This window comes from Oncorhynchus tshawytscha, linkage group LG07 (genome assembly GCF_018296145.1).
Source record: "Oncorhynchus tshawytscha isolate Ot180627B linkage group LG07, Otsh_v2.0, whole genome shotgun sequence".
In the NCBI taxonomy this organism is placed as follows: Eukaryota; Metazoa; Chordata; class Actinopteri; order Salmoniformes; family Salmonidae; genus Oncorhynchus; species Oncorhynchus tshawytscha.
The window spans coordinates 43,761,853-43,789,364 of record NC_056435.1 but is presented as its reverse complement, the minus strand read 5'-3'; the positions used below and the strand labels follow the sequence as shown (position 1 = coordinate 43,789,364).

The 27,512-nt window shown below is 42.6% G+C and overlaps 1 protein-coding gene across 5 annotated transcripts in view; it reads right to left on the bottom strand.

Annotated features, from left to right (window-relative positions):
- Nucleotides 1-27,512, bottom strand: part of LOC112254585 (AMP deaminase 2-like) — a 59,735-nt gene that overhangs the window by 11,193 nt on the left and 21,030 nt on the right. For 3 of the 5 annotated variants that reach the window (XM_042324460.1, XM_042324462.1, XM_042324457.1), the window contains exons 2-6: nt 5,122-5,261; nt 4,805-4,935; nt 4,088-4,156; nt 2,873-2,990; nt 742-928 (exon numbers count right to left, since the gene is read on the bottom strand). In XM_042324460.1, the coding sequence (XP_042180394.1) occupies nt 742-928; nt 2,873-2,990; nt 4,088-4,156; nt 4,805-4,935; nt 5,122-5,261 (645 nt within the window). Of the gene's footprint in view, nt 1-741; nt 929-2,872; nt 2,991-4,087; nt 4,157-4,804; nt 4,936-5,121; nt 5,262-10,371; nt 10,722-27,512 lie in introns of those variants that run through there. The other 2 variants (XM_042324461.1, XM_042324459.1) reach the window with 2 other exon arrangements.

The following is a 27,512-nucleotide window of genomic DNA, read 5'->3' as shown; positions in this document are numbered from 1 at the left end:
CAGTAGGGAAGGGAGAAACGTTGACCACACTATAATACCTCAATGATTCATATTACAACATTTTCATTCACAATCGCACAAAGTAACTCAATTGCTAAAGGAGATTGGGACAGAAACACTATAGCTATGCCTGTGTGTCTCAGTTAGTGTCATACACAATGTGTCAGGTGCGTGTGTTAGTGTGTGTGTAATACCCAACTTGTCAGGCGTGTGTGTGTGTCATACCCAACGTGTCAGGTGTGTGTGTGTCATACCCAACGTGTCAGGTGTGTGTGTGTCATACCCAACGTGTCAGGTGTGTGTGTGTGTCATACCCAACGTGTCAGGTGTGTGTGTGTGTCATACCCAACGTGTCAGGTGTGTGTGTGTCATACCCAACGTGTCAGGTGTGTGTGTGTGTGTCATACCCAACGTGTCAGGTGTGTGTGTGTGTGTCATTCCCAACGTGTCAGGTGTGTGTGTGTGTGTGTCATTCCCACCAGGTGTGTGTCAACGTGTCAGGTGTGTCTCATACCCAACGTGTCAGGTGTGTCTGTGTGTCATACCCAACGTGTCAGATGTGTGTGTGTGTGTCATGCCCAACGTGTCAGGTGTGTCTGTGTGTCATACCCAACGTGTTAGATGTGTGTGTGTGTCATACCCAATGTGTCAGGTGTGCGTGTGTCATACCCAACGTGTCAGGTGTGCGTGTGTGTCATACCCAACGTGTCAGGTGTGTGTGTTAGTGTGTGTGTGTCATGCCTGCATCAACGGGGGTCTCAGGGATCTCCTCATAGATGCGTAGGTCCAGGGGTTTCTCTCCCAGCTCCCCCAGCTCACGGGCAGTGGTCTTACAGAAGTTCTGCATGGACAGAGCGATGTACTTCTCCCTGATGAACAGGGCCTTCACCACACACTTAGCTGCATCCACCAGGTCTGTGAAGGGCACCTGGGCAAGGCAGACATAGTCTACAGTGATTAGACATCCACACACTGCCAAGAGGCCATTGCAACGTGCCTGAGAGTGTATGAGTTGGTAACACTGTAGCCCACCTGCTGTCCCCAAACCGAAGAACAGGGATCACTACCCAGACCAGGCTCTCCTCCCTACTCTGACTCCCCTGTATATCCAACTGTCGAAAGAATTACAAGTCAAAGTCATGTCCATTCCTAGCCCACTCCTCTTTTCTCTTCAATTCAGTTTGTTGACTGAATTGGTTTGACTTCGATAGTGAGCATGCGGCACACTGAAAGATCAACCAAGCAGTACCGGAGCACCAAGTCGAGGTCCAACAGGCTTCTGAACAGCTTCTACCTCCAAGCCATAAGACTCCCGAACAGCTAATCAAATGGCTACCCGGACTATTTGCATTGTCCCCACCCCACTTCCCATTTTTACGCTGCTGCTACTCTCTGTTTATTATCTATGCATAGTCACTTTACCTCTACCTACATGTACATATTACCTTGACTAACTGGTGTCCCTGCACATTGACTCTGTACAGGTCATCAAGGACAACAACCACCCGAGCCACTGCCTGTTCACTCCACTATCATCCAGAAGGCGAGGTCAGTACAGGTGCATCAAAGCGGGGACCGAGAGACTGAAAAACAGCTTCTATCTCAAGGCCATCAGACTGTTAAACAGCCACCACTAACATTGAGTGGCTGCTGCCAACATACTGACTCAACTCCAGCCACTTTAATAATGGAAAAATGTATGGAAAAATGTATCACTAGCCACTTTAAACAATGCCACTTATTAATGTTTACATACCCTACATTACTCATCTCATATGTATATACTGTACTCTATACCATCTACTGCATCTTGCTATCTTTATGTAATACATGTATCACTAGCCACTTTAAACAATTCCACTTTTATATGTTTACATGCCCTACATTACTCATCTCATATGTATATACTGTACTCGATACCATCTACTGCATCTTGCCTATGCCGTTCTGTACCATCACTCATTCATATATTTTTATGTACATATTCTTTATCCCTTTACACTTGTGTGTATAAGGTATTTGTTGTGAAATTGTTAGGTTAGATTACTCATTGGTTATTACTGCATTGTCGGAACTAGAAGCACAAGCTTTTCGATACACTCGCATTAACATCTGCTAACCATGTGTATGTGACCAATAAAATTTGATTTGATTTGATAACCCCCTGTATATAGCCTCACTATTGTTATTTTACTGCTAGAAATGTCATTATTTTTGAAAGAAAAGCTAATTGTTTGTCCATTAAAATAACATCAACTTGATCAGAAATACAGTGTAGACATTGTTAATGTTGTAAATGACTATTGGCCTGTTTTATTGCTTCTATAAATCAGAACAACAGTTTTCAGCTGTGCTAACAGAATTGCAAAAGGGTTTTCTAATGATCAATTAGCCTTTTAAAATTATAAACCTGGATTAGCTAACACAACGTGCCATTGGAACACAGGAGTGGTGGTTGCTGATAATGGGCCTCTGTACACCTATGTAGATATTCCATTAATAATCTGCCGTTTCCAGCTACAATAGTCATTTACAACATTAACCATGTCAACACTGTATTTCTGATCAATTTGATGTGATTTATTGGACAAAAAATATGCTTTTCTTTCAAAAACAAGGACATTTCTAAGTGACCCCAAACTTTTGAACGGTATATATATATATATATATTTTTTTACTTCAGTTTATTTGAGTAAACACTTAAATCTGCATCGTTGGTTAAGGGCTTGTAAGTAAGCATTTCACTGTAAGGTCTACACCTCTTATTTTCGGCGCATGTGACAAATAACATTTGATTGATTTGATAAAACACAGATCAGGATGGACTGTGATTGGATTTATTCAATCAAGTTGTTTAGTCAGTGGCTCTCACCCCACACTTCTCCTCCCCTGATATTGACACACGCTGGTACTCTCGCTCCATCGGTAAGACTCTCTCCTTCATCCAGCCATCATCGGTCCTGTCCACACCACCCTCCTGATTCATCAACCTAGAGAGAGAAGAGAGAGGTAGAGGAGGGTAGGAGAGAACACGAATGGAGGTATGATGTGGAGGGAATGTTAAGAGAAACCTCATGTAAATAGTTCTGCTATGAAAACACATTCATCAATACTTTATTGGTAAAGTACACTTTGAAGAAGGTTAAGTTGGAAATGAGTCAGAACAGAAGGTAGTCTTCGTCTCTCTGGGAATTGGGCCTCAGCTGTTGCATATCTGCATTAAAACTGAATGACTATTGACGTGATGAATACAAAGAGACATCTACAGAGGTTTGTTAATAAGATGAATATCAAAGCGTTTTGCTGATGTTGTGGAAACCATGGTGATAAGCGTCTTGGAGATAGGCGCCAATTTGGCCAGTGAAAGGTTGCACCTGGGCCTGACACTGGTGGCCTTGTACCCCAAAGATGGAACGAGCTTCCCCCCAACGCTAGGATAGAGGAGTCCCTGCTCATCTTCCCAAAACCTCTGAAACACTACCTCTTCAAAGAGTATATTAAATAAGACATCTCAGTCTCACACACCCCCCCCAATTAAAAAAAACAACACCTTGGCACTCTTCTGTTCCTACTAGCACTGACTTTGATAATAACCTCTGTGTTGAGGAAAAGTGTACTTACTACGACTGTGGTATGTGGTTGTCTCACCTAGCCTTCTTAAGATGAATACACCAACTGTAAGACTCTGGATGAGAACGTCTGCTAAATGACTCAAATGTAAATGCATTAACAGCCTGGCACTTCAGAGGCCCCCCTGAAGACTAAACATCAACAACTCAATAAAAAAAAATTATTTTTATTTTTTTAAAACACCTGTGGTAATATATACCTCACATCACCAGGGAACAGGGAACTCATATGGTATTTAGTTAATGGAGTTGGAATGGAGTTGGACCGGAACATTCTCAATATGAGACAATATTATACATTTAAAATCAAACTCTTCTGCAACTGAGTGCCAAGGATTGTACATACGGTGTGCAGATGTAGGTAAAACATGACTTTGTGCAGTAGCAAGATTGTTAGGAAAAGGCAAAAGACAGAGAGAGAGAGAGAAAGAGAGAGACTGAAAGGACAGCTCACTCACTCCAGGTCGGCATCACTGTCGATTTTCATGAACTCCTGTTTTGCGCGGAGCAGGATCTCTGGCTCAAGCCTGGCGGGGCGTAGTGCGGAGCGCGGCGAGGCGAGGTCAGAAGGCAGGGGGGCACCATGGGTACGGGTGAGGCAAAGCAAAAGGAAAGAGAAAGGGCCACACAAGCACACATAAACAAAAGCACACGTGCACACCGAAACACAGAAAGAGGATGCAAATACAGGTACACAAACATAACACACAAAAGAGCCATAGAAATGCACATGACACACAAATGGGACCAGAGTGTGAAGAGTGATCAGGTGGGATGAGACAAACAGAGAAACATGATCAGTTAGCAGTGGTACGTATACCTTGATTGGTCACATGACCCTGCTGCATTGAGTGGAGCAAGGATTCCTTAGTGTGTCAGATCCACCCCCTGAGATTGGCTTAGTGAAACCGGCCATCGCCACCCCAGCAACACAGACAGAACTCCCTCCCCCTCCCTTTCTTGTGGGTGGAACAGACTGGAACACTAGGATGTGAATGCTACGGACTAATTCAATTAGCTGTTTGCTTATGTTAGTTCGCTGGTAGCTTGCAACCAACACGATGGAAGCTGTTGAGCGTGTATGAGTTCCTGTGGGTAGAGGTGGGTTGTTTGGGTGTGTATATGGGAGCTGTGTTGGTGTGTATGTGTGTGTGCGTGTCTGCTGCATCTCTCACTTGATGTCCTGGCTGATCTGCCTCTCCAGGCGTTGGCGTCTCTCTTCCAGCTGCTCGATGGGGCTGTCCTCAGGGAACTCATAAGGAGCGGTGCGCATCTCACTCTCCGTCAGGCTGCGAGTGAACAGCTCCTGAGAGATACACCATCAAATTAACATTAGAACACACATTACACGCACAGGAAGAGCTAAAGAATCATTACAATACACTAACGCCCATAAACAATATGAGCATTTAACACACACAAACATCTAAAAACGCACGCAGTCGCACACAAACACTAGGGTAGTGATAACACTGTGTCCCTGTGATCTCACCTCTGCAATCTCCTTGTACTTTCCGTCCATGGATGTACGCAGGTCGATGGGGAAGTGTTTGAGTGGGTTAGTGACGGGCGTCCCAGGGAGGGAGCGCTGAGGCTTCAGGGTCTTGGCCTGCTCTGCTACACCACGCAGATCTAGAGAGGGAGGGTGATGGAGAGACAAAGGGAGGGAGAGAAAGAGACAGAGAGAGCGTTAAACAACAAATAACAAACATTACAAAAAAAGACAAAGAAAATAAAAAAGTCAAAAAACTGGGAGGGAGATAGAGTGAGTTGCATGGATTTGCTATATTCAGAGCAAACATTAAAACACATATTTTCACAGCCAGAACTCTTGCATCACCACCTACAAAATGGGCCTACACTAGTAGACTCCCCTCCGACCCTCAACTGCTCTCAGCAGCGGTGTTGTGGCTTCGTAACCAGCACAGAGGAGCCTCCCTACTGTACGACAGCGTCAGTGGTGTGTTAGTCTCTCCACAGCACTGCTGACTCTGAGCTGGGTACCTTCTCACTGCAGTGTGTGTCAGGCAGCAGCAGGAGTCGGAGTGATGTGTGTGTGTGGCAGCAGTCTCTGTGGTATACAGCCCACACTGGGAGCCATTCAGGTGGAGTGCTCATTAACAGAGATACATTTAGTTAGATTCCAGCCACCCGTTGCCATGGAGACCTGGCCTGCTGGTCAGAGAGAGGCGAGGTAGGGGGGAGAACAATGACAGCACCTTCCCCTGAGACGGACAAAGCAGGGTGAGAAAGTACACACACTACACAGGCAGGCAGGCACAAGACAAAGACCCCATTGTGTCTGTCCCATAGAAAATACACACACAGAGAGCGAGAGAGAGCGATGGAGGCTTAATAACCAACAGATGAGGGATGAGCTCAAAAGCTACGTGGAAGTTTGCTAAACTGTGTGTGTGTGTTTTCCTGCACAGAGAATGCTACCGTAGCATACTCATAAGGCCTTTGGACTGGATGGGACCCCTGAGATGCAGAAGGTTCTACTTTATGATAGACGAGCCCTGTAGATTAGTGTGTGTGTGTCCAACAGCATGCTCTGATAGGCCTAATGGCTGTCTGGAAAATTGACCAGGGCCAAATCACCCAATGAAAGATGCCAGAGCAACTGGGACTCATCAAAACACATACAGACAGACAGACATACAGACTCTGGGCTCCATTACAATGACTGTCCATTCATTCAGCTACAATGCCTTTAAAAAGTATTCACACCCCTTGACATTTTTCACATTTTGTTATGTTACAAAGTGGGATTAAAATGTAGTGAATTGTCATTTTTTTGTCAACAATATACACAAAATACTCTGTACTATCAAAGTGGAAGAAAAATTCAAACATAAAAAATCAAATACAAAAATCAAATACTAGATAAGTCAATACATGTTCGAATCAACTTTGGTATCGATTACAGTTGTCTTTCTAGGTAAGTCCCTAAGAACTTAGCACACCTGGACTACAATATTTGCACATTATTTTAATTTTTTAAAATTCTTCAAGCTCTGTCAAATTGGTTGTTGATCATTGCTAGAGACAGCCATTTTCAAGTCTTGCTGTAGATTTGCAAGTTGAGTTAAGTCAAAACTGTAACTAGGGCACTTAGTGTCATCTTGGTAAGCAACTACAGTGTATATTTGGCCTTGTGTATTCATCTCCCAGTGTCTGCTGGAAAGCAGACTGAACCAAGTTTTTCACTAGGATTTTGCCTGTGTTGAGCTCTATTACGTTTCTTTTTACCCTAAATAACTCCCCAGTCCTTGCCGATGACAATTATACCCATAACATGATGCAGCCACCACCATGCTTGAAAATATGAAGAGTGGTACTCAGTGATGTGTTGCGTTTTCCCCAAACATAACACTTTGTACTCAGGACAAAAAGTTCATTTCTTTGCCACATTTTTTGTAGTATTACTTTAGTGCCTTATTGCAAACAGGATGCATGTTTTGGAATATTTGTATTCCTTATTCCACTGTCATTCAGATTAGTATTACTGGGAGGCTAAAGCAACCCACTAACATCTAGAGCACCTGGAAGCATCCAACTGTGTTGCTAGACCACTGGGTTAAAGCAGCATGTCTATGTCGGCAGGTTTAGACACGACTACAGTAGTTGATGGCGCTAGGCCTCCCCAGCACACATTAACACCCCTATATGAGATATAGTATTATATTTCCCGTTTATGGGACATTATTCAGTATTTCTTCAGTGATATCAGCATTGGCAATCAAAGCACAGAGCAGGACACAGAGACAAGGACACATACTCCATTCTCCCCTGCGTAGCCTCCACATAATCCTCCCCTCCCTCCACCACATATGCCTCTTAATCCAGCACCCCCCAGACCCATTTAGCTCAGTGACATCAGGGAAGGGGGCAACAACACCACAGACATATCCTGCAGTAAACACTGCCAATAACTAACTCATACTAACAACACTAGGCAGGCTATATGACTGGGTGATGGGCTACTACAAAGTAATGGCGTAACAAAACTACTGCACACTGCAGACACAGTGGCCCAGAGGATTAGGATTTGCATTGTGTGACCCTGATTTAAAACATGAATCAAAACATGCAACCCAATACAGCAGCTTAAAGCCTAGTGGTTGTTTTAGATAAGGACAGAGGGGCTAGTTTTGAAGTGGAGAAGGAGCTATTAGTGATCATGGAAAGAGGACAAAGAGACTACTGTGCTTCATGTAAACTAATATATAGTTCAAAGTACAGAAAGACAGTGATATGACAGTAAATACAAATACCCTGATCATGTGCAGGGACAGATCTCTGAGCATTAGGCCTACATGGTACAGGGACATCATTAGTTAATTCATTCACAACGCAAGAGGAAAGCTTTTGATGTTAGCGCGCACTGACGGAGCCCAGCGCCATGACAACTGATTGGTATTGGAGAGTAACAATTAATAACAGTCTGAAAACCACAGAGGAGAAAATCCATCCATTCACAACCAATTGTTTTTGAATGAGGACCAAACGTGTGTGAGCGTATTTCCATTTTATGCAAACACTCCAGGATAACACACTGCATTCATCCAGTTTTAAAAGAACCCAGACAGTGTTTGTTATTTTGGAGCACCTGTATAATCTACTTTCCCTGTGAATGTACCTTGGTACATCAGTACTCTGTACAGTTTGTGTGCCATCTAGCCTGTAGCACATTTCCAGTAAGATGCTGCTTGCATGTTTTTTACTGTTTACAAAATATGTGTGTTTGTGGGGTGGGGGTATGCTGTCCTAGGTCCTACTTACCACTAATCCTCATTGCAATGAAAGCCCAGCTCCTCAACACACAGCATGACAGTGCAGTCAGTCAGCTGAGCTCACCTCAGTTTTCCCCTCATCATCATCTGACCTAGTGCTAAGTGACAGATGACATCCTCACAGAGCGGTGACCTACATACGATAACAAGAGCTCTCAGACAGTGGACACAGTGAGGAGACGATGCTGTGTGTGTGTGTGAGAAGTGTGTGGTGTGTGTGTTTAAGAAAGAGATGTGTCTATCCTGATTGTTTTCGTGAGACACAGATTGTGTGTCTGACCATATCTGTGTGTGTGTATCATATGTTGTATTGTAGACTGTTTATGGCGTCAGTGTGTGAGGCAGCTGTTGCTTCACAGCTCACTACACCTCCCTCGCTCTATTCCCTGAGAGGGCGACATACTCTGCAAATATTCCTTAGCAACCACAGATAAGAATAAAACTGTACTTTGAACCCCTTTTTGCCTCAATATATTGTCTCAAATGTAGCCTGAATTCCTCAAGTCTTCTTGCTACAGTATGGAATATTTTCTACAGAGCCTTGGAAATTAAATCAAATCTGATTTGTCCCATGCGCCGAATACAACAACTGTAGACCTTACAGTGAAATGCTTACTTACAAGCCCTTAACCAACAATGCTTTAAGAAGTTAAGAAAAAAAAAGTGTTATGTAAAAAACTGAAAATAAAAGTTAAAAATAGTTCAACAGCAGCAGTAAAATAACAGTAGCGAGGCTATATACAGGGGGTACTGGTACAGAGTCAATGTTCGGGGTCACCGGTTAGTCGAGGTAACTGAGGAAAGACCCTAAAGGCCGTTTAGGTGAAAAGGACCAGTGATGAATACCTGAGTGAGAGCTGCTATTGATCCTCTCACATTTCTGCACGCAATCAAAATGCTGTCATGTCACACAAATGACACATGCAACAATAATGCATAATTATCCCCCCATCTTTTTTTTTGCGGGGGTGACAGCAGGTCCCACTCCTTAGGTATTTTTACTTTATTGGTTAGGATAGAGAGAGGTAGAGAGACGAAAGGTAAAAACAGTGTGCTGAAAAGGCAATGGACCGGATTCAAACCCATGCTAGCTTGGTACATGTGGCTTAGGCCACTAGCCCACCACAGGAATGCCTACTTCACCAAATGAAGTGGACAATTATAACTAGCAGGATTGTGGTAAACAAACATGAAATACTCTGTAGTTTATAATTCTAGCAATTCAAGTTTGGGACCACATTGCTAGAAATAGACTGTGGTATCACATACGCTGAACATTTTTAACTGTGCTGAGTTGAGGACTTTTGAAAGGACCTTTTATGGGTGGGGACAGAAGAAATTCCTACTTCAAATGTCACAGTACTCCACAATGTAAAGTTCAAACGACTATGATTTTAGAGACAAACTGACTGTAGGACACCGGCAGGTACTTTAACTCACAACATGGATATCAGCGGTCATCACACACAGGCAATATGTTCTCTTAGAGATCTACCCCCTCACCCAAACACATGCAGCCCTTTGGCTGCACTCTGACACTGCAGTAAGTACAACCGAGATCGGTGAGACTAGCGATAGACCGGCCCGGTGGTACAACTGTGACGCAGCCTTCTCTATCTGCCCTCTCCTTCTCCTCCCAAAGGATGCTTTCGTTCATCATCACACCCCCCCACCCCCATCCTCATCCCCCTCTCATCCCTCTTTTAATTGCTGTCAGCAACAGCAGTTTCCTGCTGCATTGATCGATGGTGCCTGTGTTGGTCAGTGTGTGTTGTGTGTGCAATGTGCATGTGTACATCCCGCTCCTGTCTCAGAAGTAGCAGAGCAGGGTACAATACAGAAGTGGTCTCCACCACACAACTAGCGTTCTAACAACATGGCTATATTATCCCCGAAGGAGAAGATAACTGGCTACATCACTGTCATTCCAGTTAGTGTTACAGTACCTCACGGTTGTGGTGGCGGTGGGCTTGTGAGGGCTCCTGTGGGATGCTGGGACATGTCACCAGGCCCGGGACAGGATGGCTGCTGCTCCCTCCCCCACAGACACAGCGGACGGACGTGGAAAGAGTGATGACAAAGAGAGAGAGGGAGAGAGACAGAGTATGCTCTCACCCTCACATTCAGCAGCAGCAGCGGGATACACTGTCTTCTCTCTCCGTCTCTCTGATTCTCTGTTATCACTGTCTCTTTAGTTTTCCCACTCAGTCCCGTTTTGCACTGAGTCTGTTTTCCTCTGCTTCCCCCCTTCTCTCTGCCTCTGTGCCTGTGCTGCTTCCTGGATTAGGCCGGTTTTCTGTACACATAACAATCCCTTTAAATCCCTATGACTGGTCTGGAGTGTACCACGTGGTGCTAAGGGGTGTGAGGTGGGCTGCACCACTTCATGTGCTGTAGAATGGAGGAGGCTGGGTTTCTCTCAGCACTCCCCCTCCACTGTCTCCATCTCTCTCCCCCTCCCCCTCACAGTATTACTGCATGCTGTGTGTGTGTGTTAATGTGTGATGTAGCTTAAATTATATGAAAGTGGTTTGTTTCTTTGTGTTCTTTAAAATCATGAGTATTTCATTTAGTCTGCATTAATAGAAAGTCGCCTATAGTGCCTGAAGATACACATAGTTTATACTGTTATTGTTAGTTTTAATGCGTGTTTGTTTTTTGCAAATGTGAACAGTGAACACCTTTGAGCATTTAGCCTACTCCACAAAGTGTAGACTAATGCAGTTCTATGATGTAATGGGAGTGAGTACACTACATTAGCATGTGTGAATTAGTATCATATAGTCCTCCCTGACAGCAGACAACTCTCTGCTCTAATGCAGCATGTAAGGGGCCAGGCAGGGGGAAGAGGGGTTTTCCTGCTTCCTTCCTCACATGACTGCTGTTAAAGGGAAGCCTGTTTCTTCTAGTGAGTCAGGCTTGGTCATCCCTCCCTAGGAGACTGCTGGAACTCCGTAGGAGTAGTTGTATTATTATTATTTACCTCTCTATTCTTCCCGTTTCTTATCTCTTTGTATTCTCAATCCCTCATTCTTTGACTCTCCTCTATTTCTTCAGGAAAGTCTGAGAGAAAAAGTATGTAGTGCAACCTTCTCAGAATGAGAAGCTGAGGACTAAGTGGGGGTGTGGAAATGACAAGAGGGAAATTCCCTTCATAGCAGAGAATGAAGACACAGGATCACAGTCCCCCCAGAGATAAGCATATAGCCGACACCAGGGGTGTCAAACTCATTTTGCCCAGCGGGCCATACGCGGTCTTCCGCGAAGTCCGGAGGGCCGCACTTAAGATTGGTTATATTTCCTCGCCGTCAAAAAATAAAAAATCCTGTGTCTAGTTTTCGTTTTGAAGACTGTTCGCAAGCTGGACAGAGTAAAGAGACTAGAAATGTAGGTCATTGTCATTTCTACACCATTTCTATTTGGTTTTAGTCATGTCAATTGAGAATTTTTCCCCAGGGGAAAAAATATTTAAAGAAAGGCTTACTCAAACCACCTTAGGCTCGAATTGATAGGACTCGCGGGCCATTTGACAACCCTGATATAGACCCAGGCACAGCCTAGACACACACCACAGCTAGACAAGAGTCAGATTCCTGACGGTTCCTGTTTTGTCTGAAAAAAAACAGCACACATAAATAGACATAATTACACAGGAGTTGACCTAACCTTCACTGAGTGGCTTGTTCTACTATCTGAATGGTTACAGCAGTAGAGTCATTTTCTGTCTGGCCGGAACACAAACACTCACTATATCCTCCAGGTCAGTCATGTCCTCATAAAATGACATCCCTAAAAGGCAGTGACTGGCCTTTCCAAGTGAAATCATGTTCTTCTGGGCGTTACAAGGGTAGGACGACCCAAATCTGTCTTGACTTCTGCAGTGTAATGTAATACAATATAGTCTTCAATCTGATTGCTGTGAGATTGGTTTCATACTGGTTGCTAAATCAACAGATTACTTGGTTTTATCTTATTACTCTTGATACAATGAAAGATAAGAACATTGTCTGACAAAACATTTTATGAGCTCTGATGCACTGTGAGATAAGACATTAAGGGCTCCGACAAAGTTGACAGTACTGGAAATGTTCCTTTTTCTAAACTAAAACATGATACTTCACCCAACCCCCTTTACAAGCCTCCACTGAAAACATCTGGTTAACGGTAAACCTCACTCCAGAATGTACCAGATGTTAACTGAAAACCTCACTCCAGAATGTACCAGATGTTAACTGAAAACCTCACTCCAGAATGTACCAGATGTTAACTGAAAACCTCACTCCAGAATGTACCAGATGTTAACTGAAAACCTCACTCCAGAATGTACCAGATGTTAACTGAAAACCTCACTCCAGAATGTACCAGATGTTAACTGAAAACCTCACTCCAGAATGTACCAGATGTTAACTGAAAACCTCACTCCAGAATGTACCAGATGTTAACTGAAAACCTCACTCCAGAATGTACCAGATAACTGAAAACCTCACTCCAGAATGTACCAGATGTTAACTGAAAACCTCACTCCAGAATGTACCAGTTAACTGAAAAAGGAAGAAAGCTGACCTAGATATTCCTGTCCTCAAACTTTCAGACATTTGAAAACACAAGCACACACACACACACATGCAAATGCCGCCTCTCCCACTGTACTGGTCTACCAGCCTCTAGGCGTGTGGCATTGGGAGCCCAAGGGATACCGGGATACAGTCCATCCCCCCCAGCTGTGCACTTAGCGGGCGGAGCTTCTCATGCAATAGAGCTTGCTAGCTTGTAGTCCTAAAAAACTAAAATGAGTTCCTATGTTTAGGGATACCACATCTTCTTTCTCCATAAATTCTTGTTAATGCTTGGTGCAGAAAATGCACCATAGCAGAACAAAACACAGTACTTCCGTTAGTCTAAACCCCCCAAAAGAGAGTACGCACTAGGAAGCAAAGCATCCCATCTCATCCCACTGAGAAAAAAAGATGCTCAAAGAGGGTAGCTACATGATGGTTGAGTGACAGAGCAGGTGTTTAGTGGCTGGAAGTCATGAAGATAGGGCATGGTGCATTGTTAGTTTGTGTCACTGTTGACATTAGCCCTAGATAATATTACATAACTGGGAGGATAGGAACAGAGAATACAAAGAGAGAACGACAGAAATAACACTGAGGAGCAGAGCAAAGAGGCAATTCCACTGTAACAGAACAACGCTGAGACTCTTCACTTTAAAAGTATGCCAAACAGTCAGTTTGTCTCTGAACCATTGATTACAAAGTGAAAAACCATACAACTCTACACACAAGGACTACTTTTAACAATTTCTACAGAAACTTTTACAAAAACAAAATTGTCTCGAAATAACAGTGCAGGCGTAAAGTTTGGTAACAGAATGACTGTTTTTTTTGTGGCCACAAATTAATATTCAAAGATGTCTGCTGAAAGAATGGGTTGTCCGCTATGACACGACTTCAATCCATTTTAGTTATTGAACTACAGTAATTGAAGTGGATTTATACCCGGGTAACAGAATGATGGTAACAGAATGACATCATGGGTCCCTGATCTGTACTATACAAAAATGCATAATTATAAATGTCATTCTCTTCATGGTGACATATCCTGAATAGGTACACAACTTATATCCTCCTTTGCTTGTTTGGGTATTATTCTACACACTTATTCCAATGAGCTCCGGCCCCAAACAAGACCCAATTGGGTTGGTCGGACCGGACCAAACCTGTTCCAATCATAGACGTATATGTTTCACAACTTTGGAAATCACAGTACATCACAGTAGACCACAGCACAGTACAGCTCAGTACAGTTAAGTGCAGCACAGTAGAGTTCAGTGCAGCACAGTAGAGTTCAGTGCAGCACAGTAGAGTTCAGTAAAGTTCAGTACACTAAATTGGACTGTGCTCTACTGTACTAAACTTTATAGTAATGTACTGTATAGTACTGACCTATACTCTACTTTTCTTTACTGTACTGTGCTTTCCAAACTTGTGAAACAAACGCCCATGATTGGTTCAGATTTGAACTGACCAAGTTTCAACTACTTTTCAACGTCCATGATGTCCCGTGTCAGTCGGTGCTCGGTGGGTAAGAGGGCTGGTTTCAGTAAATGGAAAGATGGGGCTCATGGGTAGATGTCAGTAAGAGCTGGGAGGTGACAATAACTGGAGAGAGAAGAGAGAGAGGGAGGGGTTGTCCAGACTGTTTTCACACTCTTGCTTTACCAGAAAGAGAAAGAAAACATACATGAGCTGGACCTGACACCATGATGACCTCTGGAGATATAAAGAGATCTGTCTTTAGAGATGACCAGAGAACACTGTGCTGCAGAACAACACCATTTGTTTATCAACTCTGGTCCAGGACGACTAATTTGGATGCTGATTTTTATTTAAGCCAGTCATCTAGTGTAAGCTGATTGAATGAGTTCAACTTTAGACAGTAGACATGGGTATGATGAAATACAGAGTGGGGAAAAATCTAACAAGAACTTGTTCAATCTTCTTTCTCATGTGAAACAAATAATTAGAAATTGAAACAAATGAAAAAAACAACCAAATCTTGTTAGCTCCGGTCTGATATCTCACCATTCACCCCAGCATGATGCTCCGTATCTCTGTGAGAGCCCATCCCTGAGAGGGTTCTCAAAACATTCCGTCCACACATACCCTAATATCCCACACTCACTGTCCCAAGGCTACCAGAGTCTCTGCTCCTCTTCTCCCTCCCATCTCTGATAACCTAGCCCTAACTTCACCACTCACCAGCCCCTCTGCTTATCAGCACAGCTTTCACAGTATCTGAATATAGCAAAGAGGGAGCCCAGAACCAGTGTCACTTTACACATAACATACACTGTGCCACAGCTATTTCTTCAGGGATTTAACCATTCAGCTAAACCGGCTATCTTGAGGTCAACTAGGAGGGCTGAGTGGGGGGGGGGGCTTTCAGAGCCTCTCCCATGATGGATGGTGTTTAAGGGGCAGCTCAGTCTACTTGGGTGCACTGGTTGGGCAGACAGACTAGAGCAGTACAAGACCACACACACACACACACACACACACACACACACACACACGTTGGAAGGCAAGACAAACAGGAAACACCTATGTTTATAATTGTCACTCATGTACTGTAAATATTAGGCTTGACCCCGATTAGTCGACTGGTCGAATGTTTGGAGATTAGGCTGATGGTCGACCGAGATCATTTTAGTTGAGCAGTAACAAATATATATTTGCGCCCATCTCAGTGAATTTATCCATTGCAGAGGCCTAGACTAAAAGCCCATTTCGGCTTGATCTAAAAATGTGGTAGGAGGCTCTATATGGAGGATGTGATGCAATAGCAGAGCCTCCAGAGGCATGCAGAGGCCAAATCGAGCATCACCATGCCTCTCCCGATTTTTTAAACAATGCAGAGGGCTCTGTATAGTTCCACAATGACATGATTAGTTGACGGTAGGTGGGGGCGGTACATCCTGTATAAACTTGGTTGGGGCGGTACATCCTGTATAATCCTGTATAACTGCACTGCTCCGTGAAGCGCAAGAAGTACGAATGCCCTGACTTCTGAGGCCATATCACCGTAAATGCTGCATGGTCAATGTAGATGTCGGATTGACCATGCACCCAGATGCACAATGCATTTCTCTATCCAGAATGAACACTCTCCCGCCAATTTTGTGCACATTCATTATTTTGTAACATCATTGTGTGAATTGATTGCCTTTGATTGTTAGTGTCTTCTCATTCTCCCACATTACATATATCACCAGTAGTACATTTACCGTTAATTCCAATAATTTCTAATCTACGATGTTTGTTACTTTGGTTACAGTAATTTCTGTTAATGCATTCACTATTATTATTATTCCAGTCTTCTTCTTCTCATTCTCTGAGTGGACACATTGTTTTCAGAATCCGCAACCTATGCTACACTTGTGAGAAACAAGTTTTAGTTTGTTTCACTCCATTTATGAGTTTTGTAAATGTAGTCTGTCTTTTGTTTGGAGCGCTTCTGTCAATGTTGAGTAAGGACGCGCACGCATAGAAGTAGGCCTATAGGCTACCTGGCCTGAGTATACATAGTAGGCCTATAGGCTACCTGGCCTGATTGTACATAGAAGTAGGCCTATAGGCTACCTGGCCTGAGTATACATAGTAGGCCTATAGGCTACCTGGCCTGATTATACATAGTAGGCCTATAGGCTACCTGGCCTGATTAAACATAGTAGGCCTATAGGCTACCTGGCCTGATTAAACATAGAAGTAGGCCTATAGGCTACCTGGCCTGACTGTACATAGAAGTAGGCCTATAGGCTACCTGGCCTGACTGTACATAGAAGTAGGCCTATAGGCTACCTGGCCTGACTGTACATAGAAGTAGGCCTATAGGCTACCTGGCCTGACTGTACATAGAAGTAGGCCTATAGGCTACCTGGCCTGATTATACATAGAAGTAGGCCTATAGGCTACCTGGCCTGTTTATACATAGAAGTAGGCCTATAGGCTACCTGGCCTGATTGTACATAGAAGTGGGTCTATAGGCTACCTGGCCTGCACGCAAATGTAGGAATATAAATGGGCCCATTTGGGGATCTGATAGTATTTCTGATTGGCTTAATGCAGCACCACTAGTGACTTGTGGAGCGTCTCAAATTAAGGTTTTCTTCATCTCAAACAGGGAGCAAACAAAGTCTGTTTTTACATCCACTGAGAATTACAATAGTTCCTCAATGTATTTGAAAAAGCTTTCCAGCTCTCCCCCTTTTTATAACCACTCAGCGTGAAAGGGAAAAATGTAAAGCTCTGATCCAGTAGAAACGTCATAAAATAGGCCTACCTGATTATTTCTTATCAGTGCTTGACTTTTAGGTTCCAGTAGTCATTTTGGGCGTTGGTACTGTTTATAAATTCAGCAAAAAAAGAATTGTCCCTTTTTCAGGACCCTGTCTTTCAAAGATAATTTGTAAAAATCCAAATAACTTCACTGATCATCATTGAAAAGGGTTTAAACACTGTTCCCCATGCTTGTTCAATGAACCATAAACAATTATTGAATACAGTCCCTTGCGAAAGTATTCGGCCCCCTTGAACTTTGCGACCTTTTGCCACATTTCAGGCTTCAAACAAAGATATAAAACTGTATTTTTTTTGTGAAGAATCAACAACAAGTGGGACACAATCATGAAGTGGAACGACATTTATTGGATATTTAAAACTTTTTTAACAAATCAAAAACTGAAAAATTGGGCGTGCAAAATTATTCAGCCCCTTTACTTTCAGTGCAGCAAACTCTCTCCAGAAGTTCAGTGAGGATCTCTGAATGATCCAATGTTGACCTAAATGACTAATGATGATAAATACAATCCACCTGTGTGTAATCAAGTCTCTGTATAAATGCACCTGCACTGTGATAGTCTCAGAGGTCCGTTAAAAGTGCAGAGAGCATCATGAAGAACAAGGAACACACCAGGCAGGTCCGAGATACTGTTGTGAAGAAGTTTAAAGCCGGATTTGGATACAAAACGATTTCCCAAGCTTTAAACATCCCAAGGAGCACTGTGCAAGCGATAATATTGAAATGGAAGGAGTATCAGACCACTGCAAATCTACCAAGACCTGGCCGTCCATCTAAACTTTCAGCTCATACAAGGAGAATACTGATCAGAGATGCAGCCAAGAGGCCCATGATCACTCTGGATGAACTGCAGAGATCTACAGCTGAGGTGGGAGACTCTGTCCATAGGACAACAATCAGTCGTATATTGCACAAATCTGGCCTTTATGGAAGAGTGGCAAGAAGAAAGCCATTTCTTAAAGATATCCATAAAAATTGTAGTTTAAAGTTTGCCACAAGCCACCTGGGAGACACACCAAACATGTGGAAGAAGGTGCTCTGGTCAGATGAAACCAAAATTGAACTTTTTGGCAACAATGCAAAACGTTATGTTTGGCGTAAAAGCAACACAGCTCATCACCCTGAACACACCATCCCCACTGTCAAACATGGTGGTGGCAGCATCATGGTTTGGGCCTGCTTTTCTTCAGCAGGGACAGGGAAGATGGTTAAAATTGATGGGAAGATGGATGGAGCCAAATACAGGACCATTCTGGAAAACCTGATGGAGTCTGCAAAAGACCTGAGATGGAGATTTGTCTTCCAACAAGACAATGATCCAAAACATAAAGCAAAATCTACAATGGAATGGTTCAAAAATAAACATATACCTGAATACAATCGAGAATCTGTGGAAAGAACTGAAAACTGCTGTTCACAAATGCTCTCCATCCAACCTCACTGAGCTCGAGCTGTTTTGCAAGGAGGAATGGGGAAAAAATGTCAGTCTCTCGATGTGCAAAACTGCCTTGGTGGAAGAGTGGGGTAACATCTCACAGCAAGAACTGGCAAATCTGGTGCAGTCCATGAGGAGGAGATGCACTGCAGTACTTAATGCAGCTGGTGGCCACACCAGATACTGACTGTTACTTTTAATTTTGACCCCTCCTTTCTTCAGGGACACATTATTCAATTTCTGTCAGTCACATGTCTGTGGAACTTGTTCAGTTTATGTCTGTTGTTGAATTTATTTTTTGCTGAGTTTATTTATGTGCAGGAGCTACACAATACTTTTTAGCTATTATTCTATAAGAGGAACAGGAGCCCAAGCAGTAGAACATTTGAGGTGCCGGTACTCAGCTCCGGTGAGTTCCTCCTGAAGTCAAACACTGCTTCTTATCCTTTGCGCGAATAGCCTACAGCTGTGTCTGTCCCAAGCTCACTGGGGTGGAAACTGAGGGCCTGTCATGACAAATAGTGTCTCCGTGTCAAAATGTGCCCCCCCCCCAAATGCCCTTAACTAGGTGTCTTCGCTAGACAGACACAGAGAGGGGGGGGAGGGGAAGAAAGTGAGAAAGAAAGGATTAAAGTGAGAGAGGGAGAGAGAGGTGGGAAGAGAGTGGAAGACAGACAGAGAGAGCTGGAGACAGATAATTATCAAGGTGGTCAGCTGGGCAAGTGAAATAACCTTTTGTTTATCAATCACATTCTATCTGAAATTATTATGATTTCAATGAATGTCATATCAGAGAGCACACAATGTTTCAATGTCACTTTTTGCTTAAAGGTCAGTACCCTGACTAGCCTGCCAGAAGTTTGAGAGGGCAAAGACTGTGGCATCGGAGTTGAAGCCCATCAAAGTTGTTTCACCATGATCGGTAAGTGTCCCAATTCAAATTTTGCCCTGATAAGTTGTTTTGTAATGGTTGCTTTATTTGACCACAGCAGAGTTCAATATCATAGAATGTGTAAGTGTGTGTGTGTGTGTGTGTGTCAATATCCTTACAAATATGAAAATGTGCATACTGTAAGACCGATACGGGTAAGAATAACGTAATCTTCTCTCTAACACTTTAAATGTTAGAGGTGGATCTCATCGGACCCTTCACAAAATCCAGGAATGGCAACAGCTGGTGTCTGATGGCAACCAATCACTTTATCAAGTGGGTGGAGGCAAAACCCATTAAGGTCAGTAAAAGGAAGAGTACATGCATAACTCTAAATTCCCGTCTGTAACCAATTAAAAAGGGTGCTTGGAACCAAAAATATATTTTTTGTTTTGTATGATACCCATCAAGGACGAGACTGGCGAGGCCACCACCAAGGCGATGACCAAGGCGACATCACCAAGGCGACATCTTCAACACCCACGGTTCTCCAGAGGTCATCTTGAGTGACCGAGGTCATGAAAGCTGGAACAAGGTACGGATGTTATAAGTTATATTCTGTCACCAATGGTTTGATTTATTTTTTACAATTAGTTTTTGTTTGTCCATGGTACATAATCAGACATATTTCAATATCTTACATTGTCAATAGATATCGTAATTATAAAGGTAATTCTTTTTGCACACAACAACAGCATCCAGGCCTCCACTGAGTACAGACGGAAGCCGCAGCTGTTGACTGACGTAAACAATGCAATTGGTTTGGAAGAAGGACGAAAGGAAGGAGAGGCCTGGGAAACCTCGCTGCTCTTTCGCTCCTAGCTGGGGTCACCATCTGTTAAGGTGAATATAAGAAATCTTAGATAATAACTATTTGCATTTGCACAAAAAATAACCTGAAGCTAGTTTTAGTTTCCCTAACACTGATATTTTTCTCTTTGTCTTCCTAGGGTTACCTCAGTGGAAGCAAACAATCTTCTCCAGTTGGAGCAGTTGGAGTGTTTCCTTGTTTACGTCTCTGCCTCCTACCCTGTTCCCTTTAACTCTGCTCCTGTTCTCCAGGACCTAGGGGTTCTGCCCAACACCCAGACCTGGATCCACCTGACGTCCTCATTACCAGTCACCCTTCAACGTTTCATTACATCATCTACAGCTACTGTTATTGTCATTATCTGCTAAGAACGTTTTCTTGCTCTAACATACTGGGTACATAATTATGTGAGATACACAAATTAACTAAAAACATTAGCACTGCAAACACTCAGAACAAAGAGAGCAGTGCTTGGATTTTGCAGTCTCCCTCTTCAAGTCCACCTTCTGAGACTGGCTGCCTGTTGAGAACAAGTGACAGGCAGAAACCTCCACCCACACAGCAACCACCTCGTCAATATTCCACACACCAGAGTTTTATGATTGCCATGTGTGTGTATATATATATATATATATAAAATGACAACTGTTTTAAAAAACAACGTTTATGTATTAAAATCTTACATTTTGTCAGGTTGGTTTTCACAGCTGTTTCACAAGGTGTTCATTATTGTATGTTTTAAGGTATCCTTTGATGGTATGTATTTGTTCCACATTATTGTTGTATAATAGGACCTACAATAAATACATATTTAACCACAAGTGTGTACTAATGAGCTACATGAGATGTATATATCATAATAAAGGACTAGGGAAAGGCAGGTTAAATAAAAACATGACAGCCAGACAAGCCAGTGTATGTATAAAATGGATTTGCATATGAAAGGAGTGGAAATTAGCTGACTTGGTGATCTGTAAGGTAAGTACCTTTAATGTGTCAAGCATCTTACACGTTTTCTTTGCCATTTCCGAAAAACGTAGCAACGTTTAAGACATGTATTTCATGTTGTAATGTTAACAAGGTACCACAAGTAGTTCAAATTAATGTTTTCATTTTATTAGCTAAACAAAACTGGTTTAAACAGCGAAATTGTCACGGAAATCAGCCTTGTTTGCATAGTGACGGTGAAAATAACGTAATTTAGGCTGTAATGATCTTCAAAATTCAAATCATCGGACGCTAATAGTTTATCGAATCCCATTGTGATGCAGAGAGAGAGAGACACTTTTTGGACGGGCCCAGAATTTGGCATGACAGGCCCAGAATATTTTGCATACAATGTTACAGGTTTGCTAGTGCAGCTTTGGGATGGACCCAACTTAATAGTTGATACAATGTTTCAAGTTCATAGCAGACAGGCCATGTCTACCCAATGTGATTTATAGGATATTTATTTTTTATCAGGATATGTTCTACTTGCAGGCTGCAATGTTTTTATTTGTTGGCTTTATGTAGGCTATTTTTACATAGTTGGCAATAGCAAAAGAAGTTACTTTTTAGGTTATCATTTAGATTTGGATAGAATGTTGTTTAACCACATGACAAGGATTTTGAGATACGAAGACATTATTATAAATTAAACTGTTTCACGAAAATGTGCATATGGAAACCATAACTGGCATGTAGATCGGTAGAAATGGTAAGAGAAACTGGCCTGTAACGTGAGAAAGACTACACGACGAGTCGGCAACCTATTACAGGCAACTTCAGGAGAGTAATGGCAGAATCTGCGAAAGCCAGCAGGAGCAGGAGGAGAATATTTCGGTCAGGTTCTCTGGCACCCTCAAGGCATTTGTCTTATTTCATCAAACCGTAAACTTAAAGCATCAGACAAGCTCAATGCATATAGTTTATTTTATTAAAACACATAGGGTGTGTCTATACGGGAAAATACACGAAAAATGTTGACCAATCAATTGGTCGAAAGAACAGACGACTTTCTGCCGAACAAGATGTTTTTTAGTCGGGGACAGCCCTCGTAAATATACACATTCACACTGAGCCACAGACCTGTGTTATAAAGATTCTGACTCTCCACACAGAGCACTGTCTGATATATGACCCTGACTACAGCTGCCCTGGGCTTGCAGGAATGTTCAGTTTATTCAGTGAGACGTGTGAGGATCACTAAACTGTGATATCCCACCCGTGTGAGTCAGTGCACAAAAGTGAGTGAATGGGTGGGTAACTGAGCGAGTGAGCGATTGAGTCAGGGGGGGATATTTTTGGTGGCATATCAGCCCAATACCAGCTGACAGAGATATACCAGCACTCATATCAATGGGATTAACTGGAACCTCGTTAGGAGCGGTGGCCACAGCCCAGCCCCTAGGCGAGCAGCATGCTTAACTGTACCACAACCATGAAATACAACTCATCATAAACACAGACCGTCAGCCTGCAAACCACCCCATTGGGTAGAGAGGGACCAATGGCCATCCAGTGGGGTGTGGATTAAGTGCAGTAGTTGACTCAGACTGTATGGAAGGGGTGGAAGAGGGGGCCTTGCCGGGCTATCTGGTTACCCCCGGCAACATTTCCACCTGCCATGATGGTAGCCCTTGGAGCTTTGTTCCTGGTTATTCCAAATCCTCTGTTACCTCTGAACTATTCTTAGAAGTAGAGAGCTCTGGAATTTTCCATCTTAACACAGAGAAGATGCAACTTTCTGCTCTGGCCCTAGTTGAAATTGATGGTCAGAGATAAGACACATTACTTTGTCAAAGACTCCCTCTAGTGGGTAAAATAGAGAGAAGCGCCTGCATGCTCAGAGTTTTATTTTTTTTTAACCTTTAACTAGGCAGGCAAGTCAAAGTGGAAGAGGCAAACCAAGAGGCTCCACTTCTGTCAAAATCAGTCCACACAAGAATCAAACCAAGTGGGGATTTGGCCAACTATTTCCTTTGTTGTCAATTTGCTAAGTGAGAATTATTTGATGGAATAGAAGTTATGTAATCTTTAGTTTGTTAAGAATGTATTGATATAAGTGGACGCACGTGGCATCTCGGCAACTTTGAGAAAAACTATTTTAAATTGGAGTTTTGTGTCTGTTGTTCACTTGCGTATCTGCCCTCTCATTGGCTAGAATGTTCACACCTGATCTTGCCTCCTTCCATCTGCCTTTCCACCTTTTGTGTTTGATGCCATTCCATTCGCTCCAACATGACGCTAGGCATTCAGGCCAAAGAGTTCAATCTTGGTTTCATTAGACGGGAGAATCTTGTTCCCTTTAGGGGCCTTTTGGCAAACTCCAAGCAGGCTGGGTCTGAATACTTATATAAATAAGGTATCTGTTTTTTATTTTTAATACATTTTCAAAAATGTCCCAAAAACTTTTTGCTTTGTCATTATGGGGTATTGTGTGTAGATTGATGAGGAAATATTTGTATTTAATCAATTTTAGAATAAGGCTGTAACAAATTGTGGGAAAAGGGAAGGGGTCTGAATACTTTCCGAATGCACTCAGGGAAGTTGATGTTTTTTCCACCGTTCAGATATGTGTAATTGAAGTTGTTAGGTTTATGTTCCATCTGACATCCTGATATTACCAGGCTCTGACCACTAGATAGGGACAATTCAACCAAATCACAAAATAACATATTTGTTTCCTTACCCTGTAAGCAGTTTATGGACAAGGTATGACAGAAATCCATGCTTTGGTTTTATTGTCCAGTTTCAAAATGTTTTTTTTTGCATTTGTGGCACAAATCCAAGGCAAGTCAATGGTACCGATATTAGCATTTTCACAATTCATGTCCAAATCATTATAAAGTACACTATATACAGTGGGGCAAAAAAGTATTTAGTCAGCCACCAATTGTGCAAGTTCTCCCACTTAAAAAGATGAGAGGCCTGTCATTTTCATCATAGGTACACTTCAACTATGACAGACAAAATGAGAACAAAAATCCAGAAAATCACATTGTAGGATTTTTTTATGAATTTATTTGCAAATTATGGTGGAAAATAAGTATTTGGTCACCTACAAACAAGCAAGATTTCTGGCTCTCACAGACCTGTAAATTCTTCTTTAAGAGGCTCCTCTGTCCTCCACTCGTTACCTGTATTAATGGCACCTGTTTGAACTTGTTATCAGTATAAAAGACACCTGTCCACAACCTCAAACAGTTACACTCCAAACTCCTATGGCCGAGACCAAAGAGCTGTCAAAGGACACCAGAAACAAAATTGTAGACCTGCACCAGGTGGGGAAGACTGAATCTGCAATAGGTAAGCAGCTTGGTTTGAAGAAATCAACTGTGGGAGCAATTATTAGGAAATGGAAGACATACAACACCACTGATAATCTCCCTCAATCTAGGGCTCCATGCAAGATCTCACCCCGTGGGGTCAAAATGATCACAAGAACGGTGAGCAAAAATCCCAGAACCACACGGGGGGGGATCTAGTGAATGACCTGCAGAGAGCTGGGACCAAAGTAACAAAGCCTACCATCAGTAACACACTACGCCGCCAGGGACTCAAATCCTGCAGTGCCAGACGTGTCCCCCTGCTTAAGCCAGTACATGTCCAGGCCCGTCTGAAGTTTGCTAGAGAGCATTTGGATGATCCAGAAGAAGATTGGGAGAATGTCATATTGTCATATGGTCAGATGAAACCAAAATATAACTTTTTGGTAAAAACTCAACTCGTCATGTTTGGAGGACAAAGAATGCTGAGTTGCATCCAAAGAACACCATACCTACTGTGAAGCATGGGGGTGGAAACATCATGCTTTGGGGCTGTTTTTCTGCAAAGGGACCAGGACGACTGATCCGTGTAAAGGAAAGAATGAATGGGGCCATGTATCGTGAGATTTTGAGTGAAAACCTCCTTCCATCAGCAAGGGCATTGTAGATGAAACGTGGCTGGGTCTTTCAGCATGACAATGATCCCAAACACACCGCCCGGGCAACGAAGGAGTGGCTTCGTAAGAAGCATTTCAAGGTCCTGGAGTGGCCTAGCCAGTCTCCAGATCTCAACCCCATAGAAAATCTTTGGAGGGAGTTGAAAGTCCGTGTTGCCCAGCAACAGCCCCAAAACATCATTGCTCTAGAGGAGATCTGCATGGAGGAATGGGCCAAAATACCAGCAACAGTGTGTGAAAACCTCGTGAAGACTTACAGAAAACGTTTGACCTCTGTCATTGCCAACAAAGGGTATATAACAAAGTATTGAGATAAACATTTGTTATTGACCAAATACTTATTTTCCACCATAATTTGCAAATAAATGCATTAAAAAATCCTACAATGTGATTTTCTGGATTTTTTAACATTTATTTTGTCTGTCATAGTTGAAGTGTACCTATGATGAAAATTACAGGCCTCTCTCATCTTTTTAAGTGGGAGAACTTGCACAATTGGTGGCTGACTAAATACTTTTTTGCCCCACTGTATCTCTGAAACTCACTTAGATAATCGCTTTGATGACACGGTGGTAGCAATATATGGTTATAATATCTACGGAAGAGACATTGCGGTTTATACTTAGAGTCATATTTCTGGGAAAAGCTTAGAGAGGATCTCGTGTCAAATGCTGTTGAAGTTAGAGGTCGACCAATTATGATTTTTCAACGCCGATACCGATTATTGGAGAACCAAAAAAGCCGATACCGATTAATCGGCTGATTTTTTACACTGACAATGACAATTACAACAATACTGAATTAACACTTATTTTAACTTAATATAATACACCAATAAAATCAATTTAGCCTCAAATAAAAAATGAAACTTGTTTAATTTGGTTTAAATAATGCAAAAACAAAGTGTTGGAGAAGAAAGTAAAAGTGCAGTATGTGCTATGTAAGAAAGCTAACGTTTCAGTTCCTTGCTCAGAACATGAGAACATATGAAAGCTGGTGGTTCCTTTTAACATGAGTCTTCAATATTCCCAGGTAAGAATTTTTAGGTTGTAGTTATTATAGGAATTATAGGACTATTTCCCTCTATACCGTTTGTATTTCATTAACCTTTGACTATTGGATGTTCTTATAGGCACTTTAGTATTGCCAGTGTAACAGTATAGCTTCCGTCCCTCTCCTCACCCCTACCTGGGCTCGAACCAGCAACACAACGACAACAGCCACCATCGAAGCAGCGTTACCCATGCAGAGCAAGGGGAACAACTACAAGAAGGCTCAGAGCGAGTGACGTTTGAAATGCTATTAGCGCACTCTAACTAGCCAGCCATTTCACTTCGGTTACACCAGCCTCATCTCGGGAGTTGATAGGCTTGAAGTCATAAACAGCGCAATGCTTGACGCACAACGAAGAGCTGCTGGCAAAACGCACGAAAGTGCTGATTGAATGAATGTTTACGCGCTTGCTTCTGCCTACCACCGCTCAGTCACATACTTAGATACTTGTGTGCTCAGTCAGATTATATGCAACGCAGGACACGCTAGATAATATCTAGTAATATCATCAACCATGTGTAGTTAACTAGTGATTATGATCGATTGTTTTTTATAAGATAAATGTAATGCTAGCTAGCAACTTACCTTGGCTTACTGCATTCGCGTAACAGGCAGTCTCTCTGTGGAGTGCAACGAGAGAGAGGCTGGTCGTTATTGCGTTGGACTAGTTAACTGTAAGGTTGCAAGATTGAATCCCCCGAGCTGACAACTTGAAAATCTGTCGTTCTGCCCCTGAACGAGGCAGTTAACCCACCGTTCCTAGGCCGTCATTGAAAATAAGAATGTGTTCTTAGCTGACTTGCCTAGTTAAATAAAGGTATAAAAATATACACATATATATATATATATTTTTTTTTTAAATCGCCAAATGGGCACACAAAATTACCGATTTCTGATTGTTATGAAAACTTGAAATCGGACCTAATTAAATCGGCCATTCCGATTAATCGGTCGACCTCTAGTTGAAGTAACATGGCTACAGGTTCACCTGCCTCATCTAAAGCCTATTCTTGTGGGAAGTTGCTACAGACAACCAAGTGCTAACAGTCAGTCTCTGGATAATGTGTC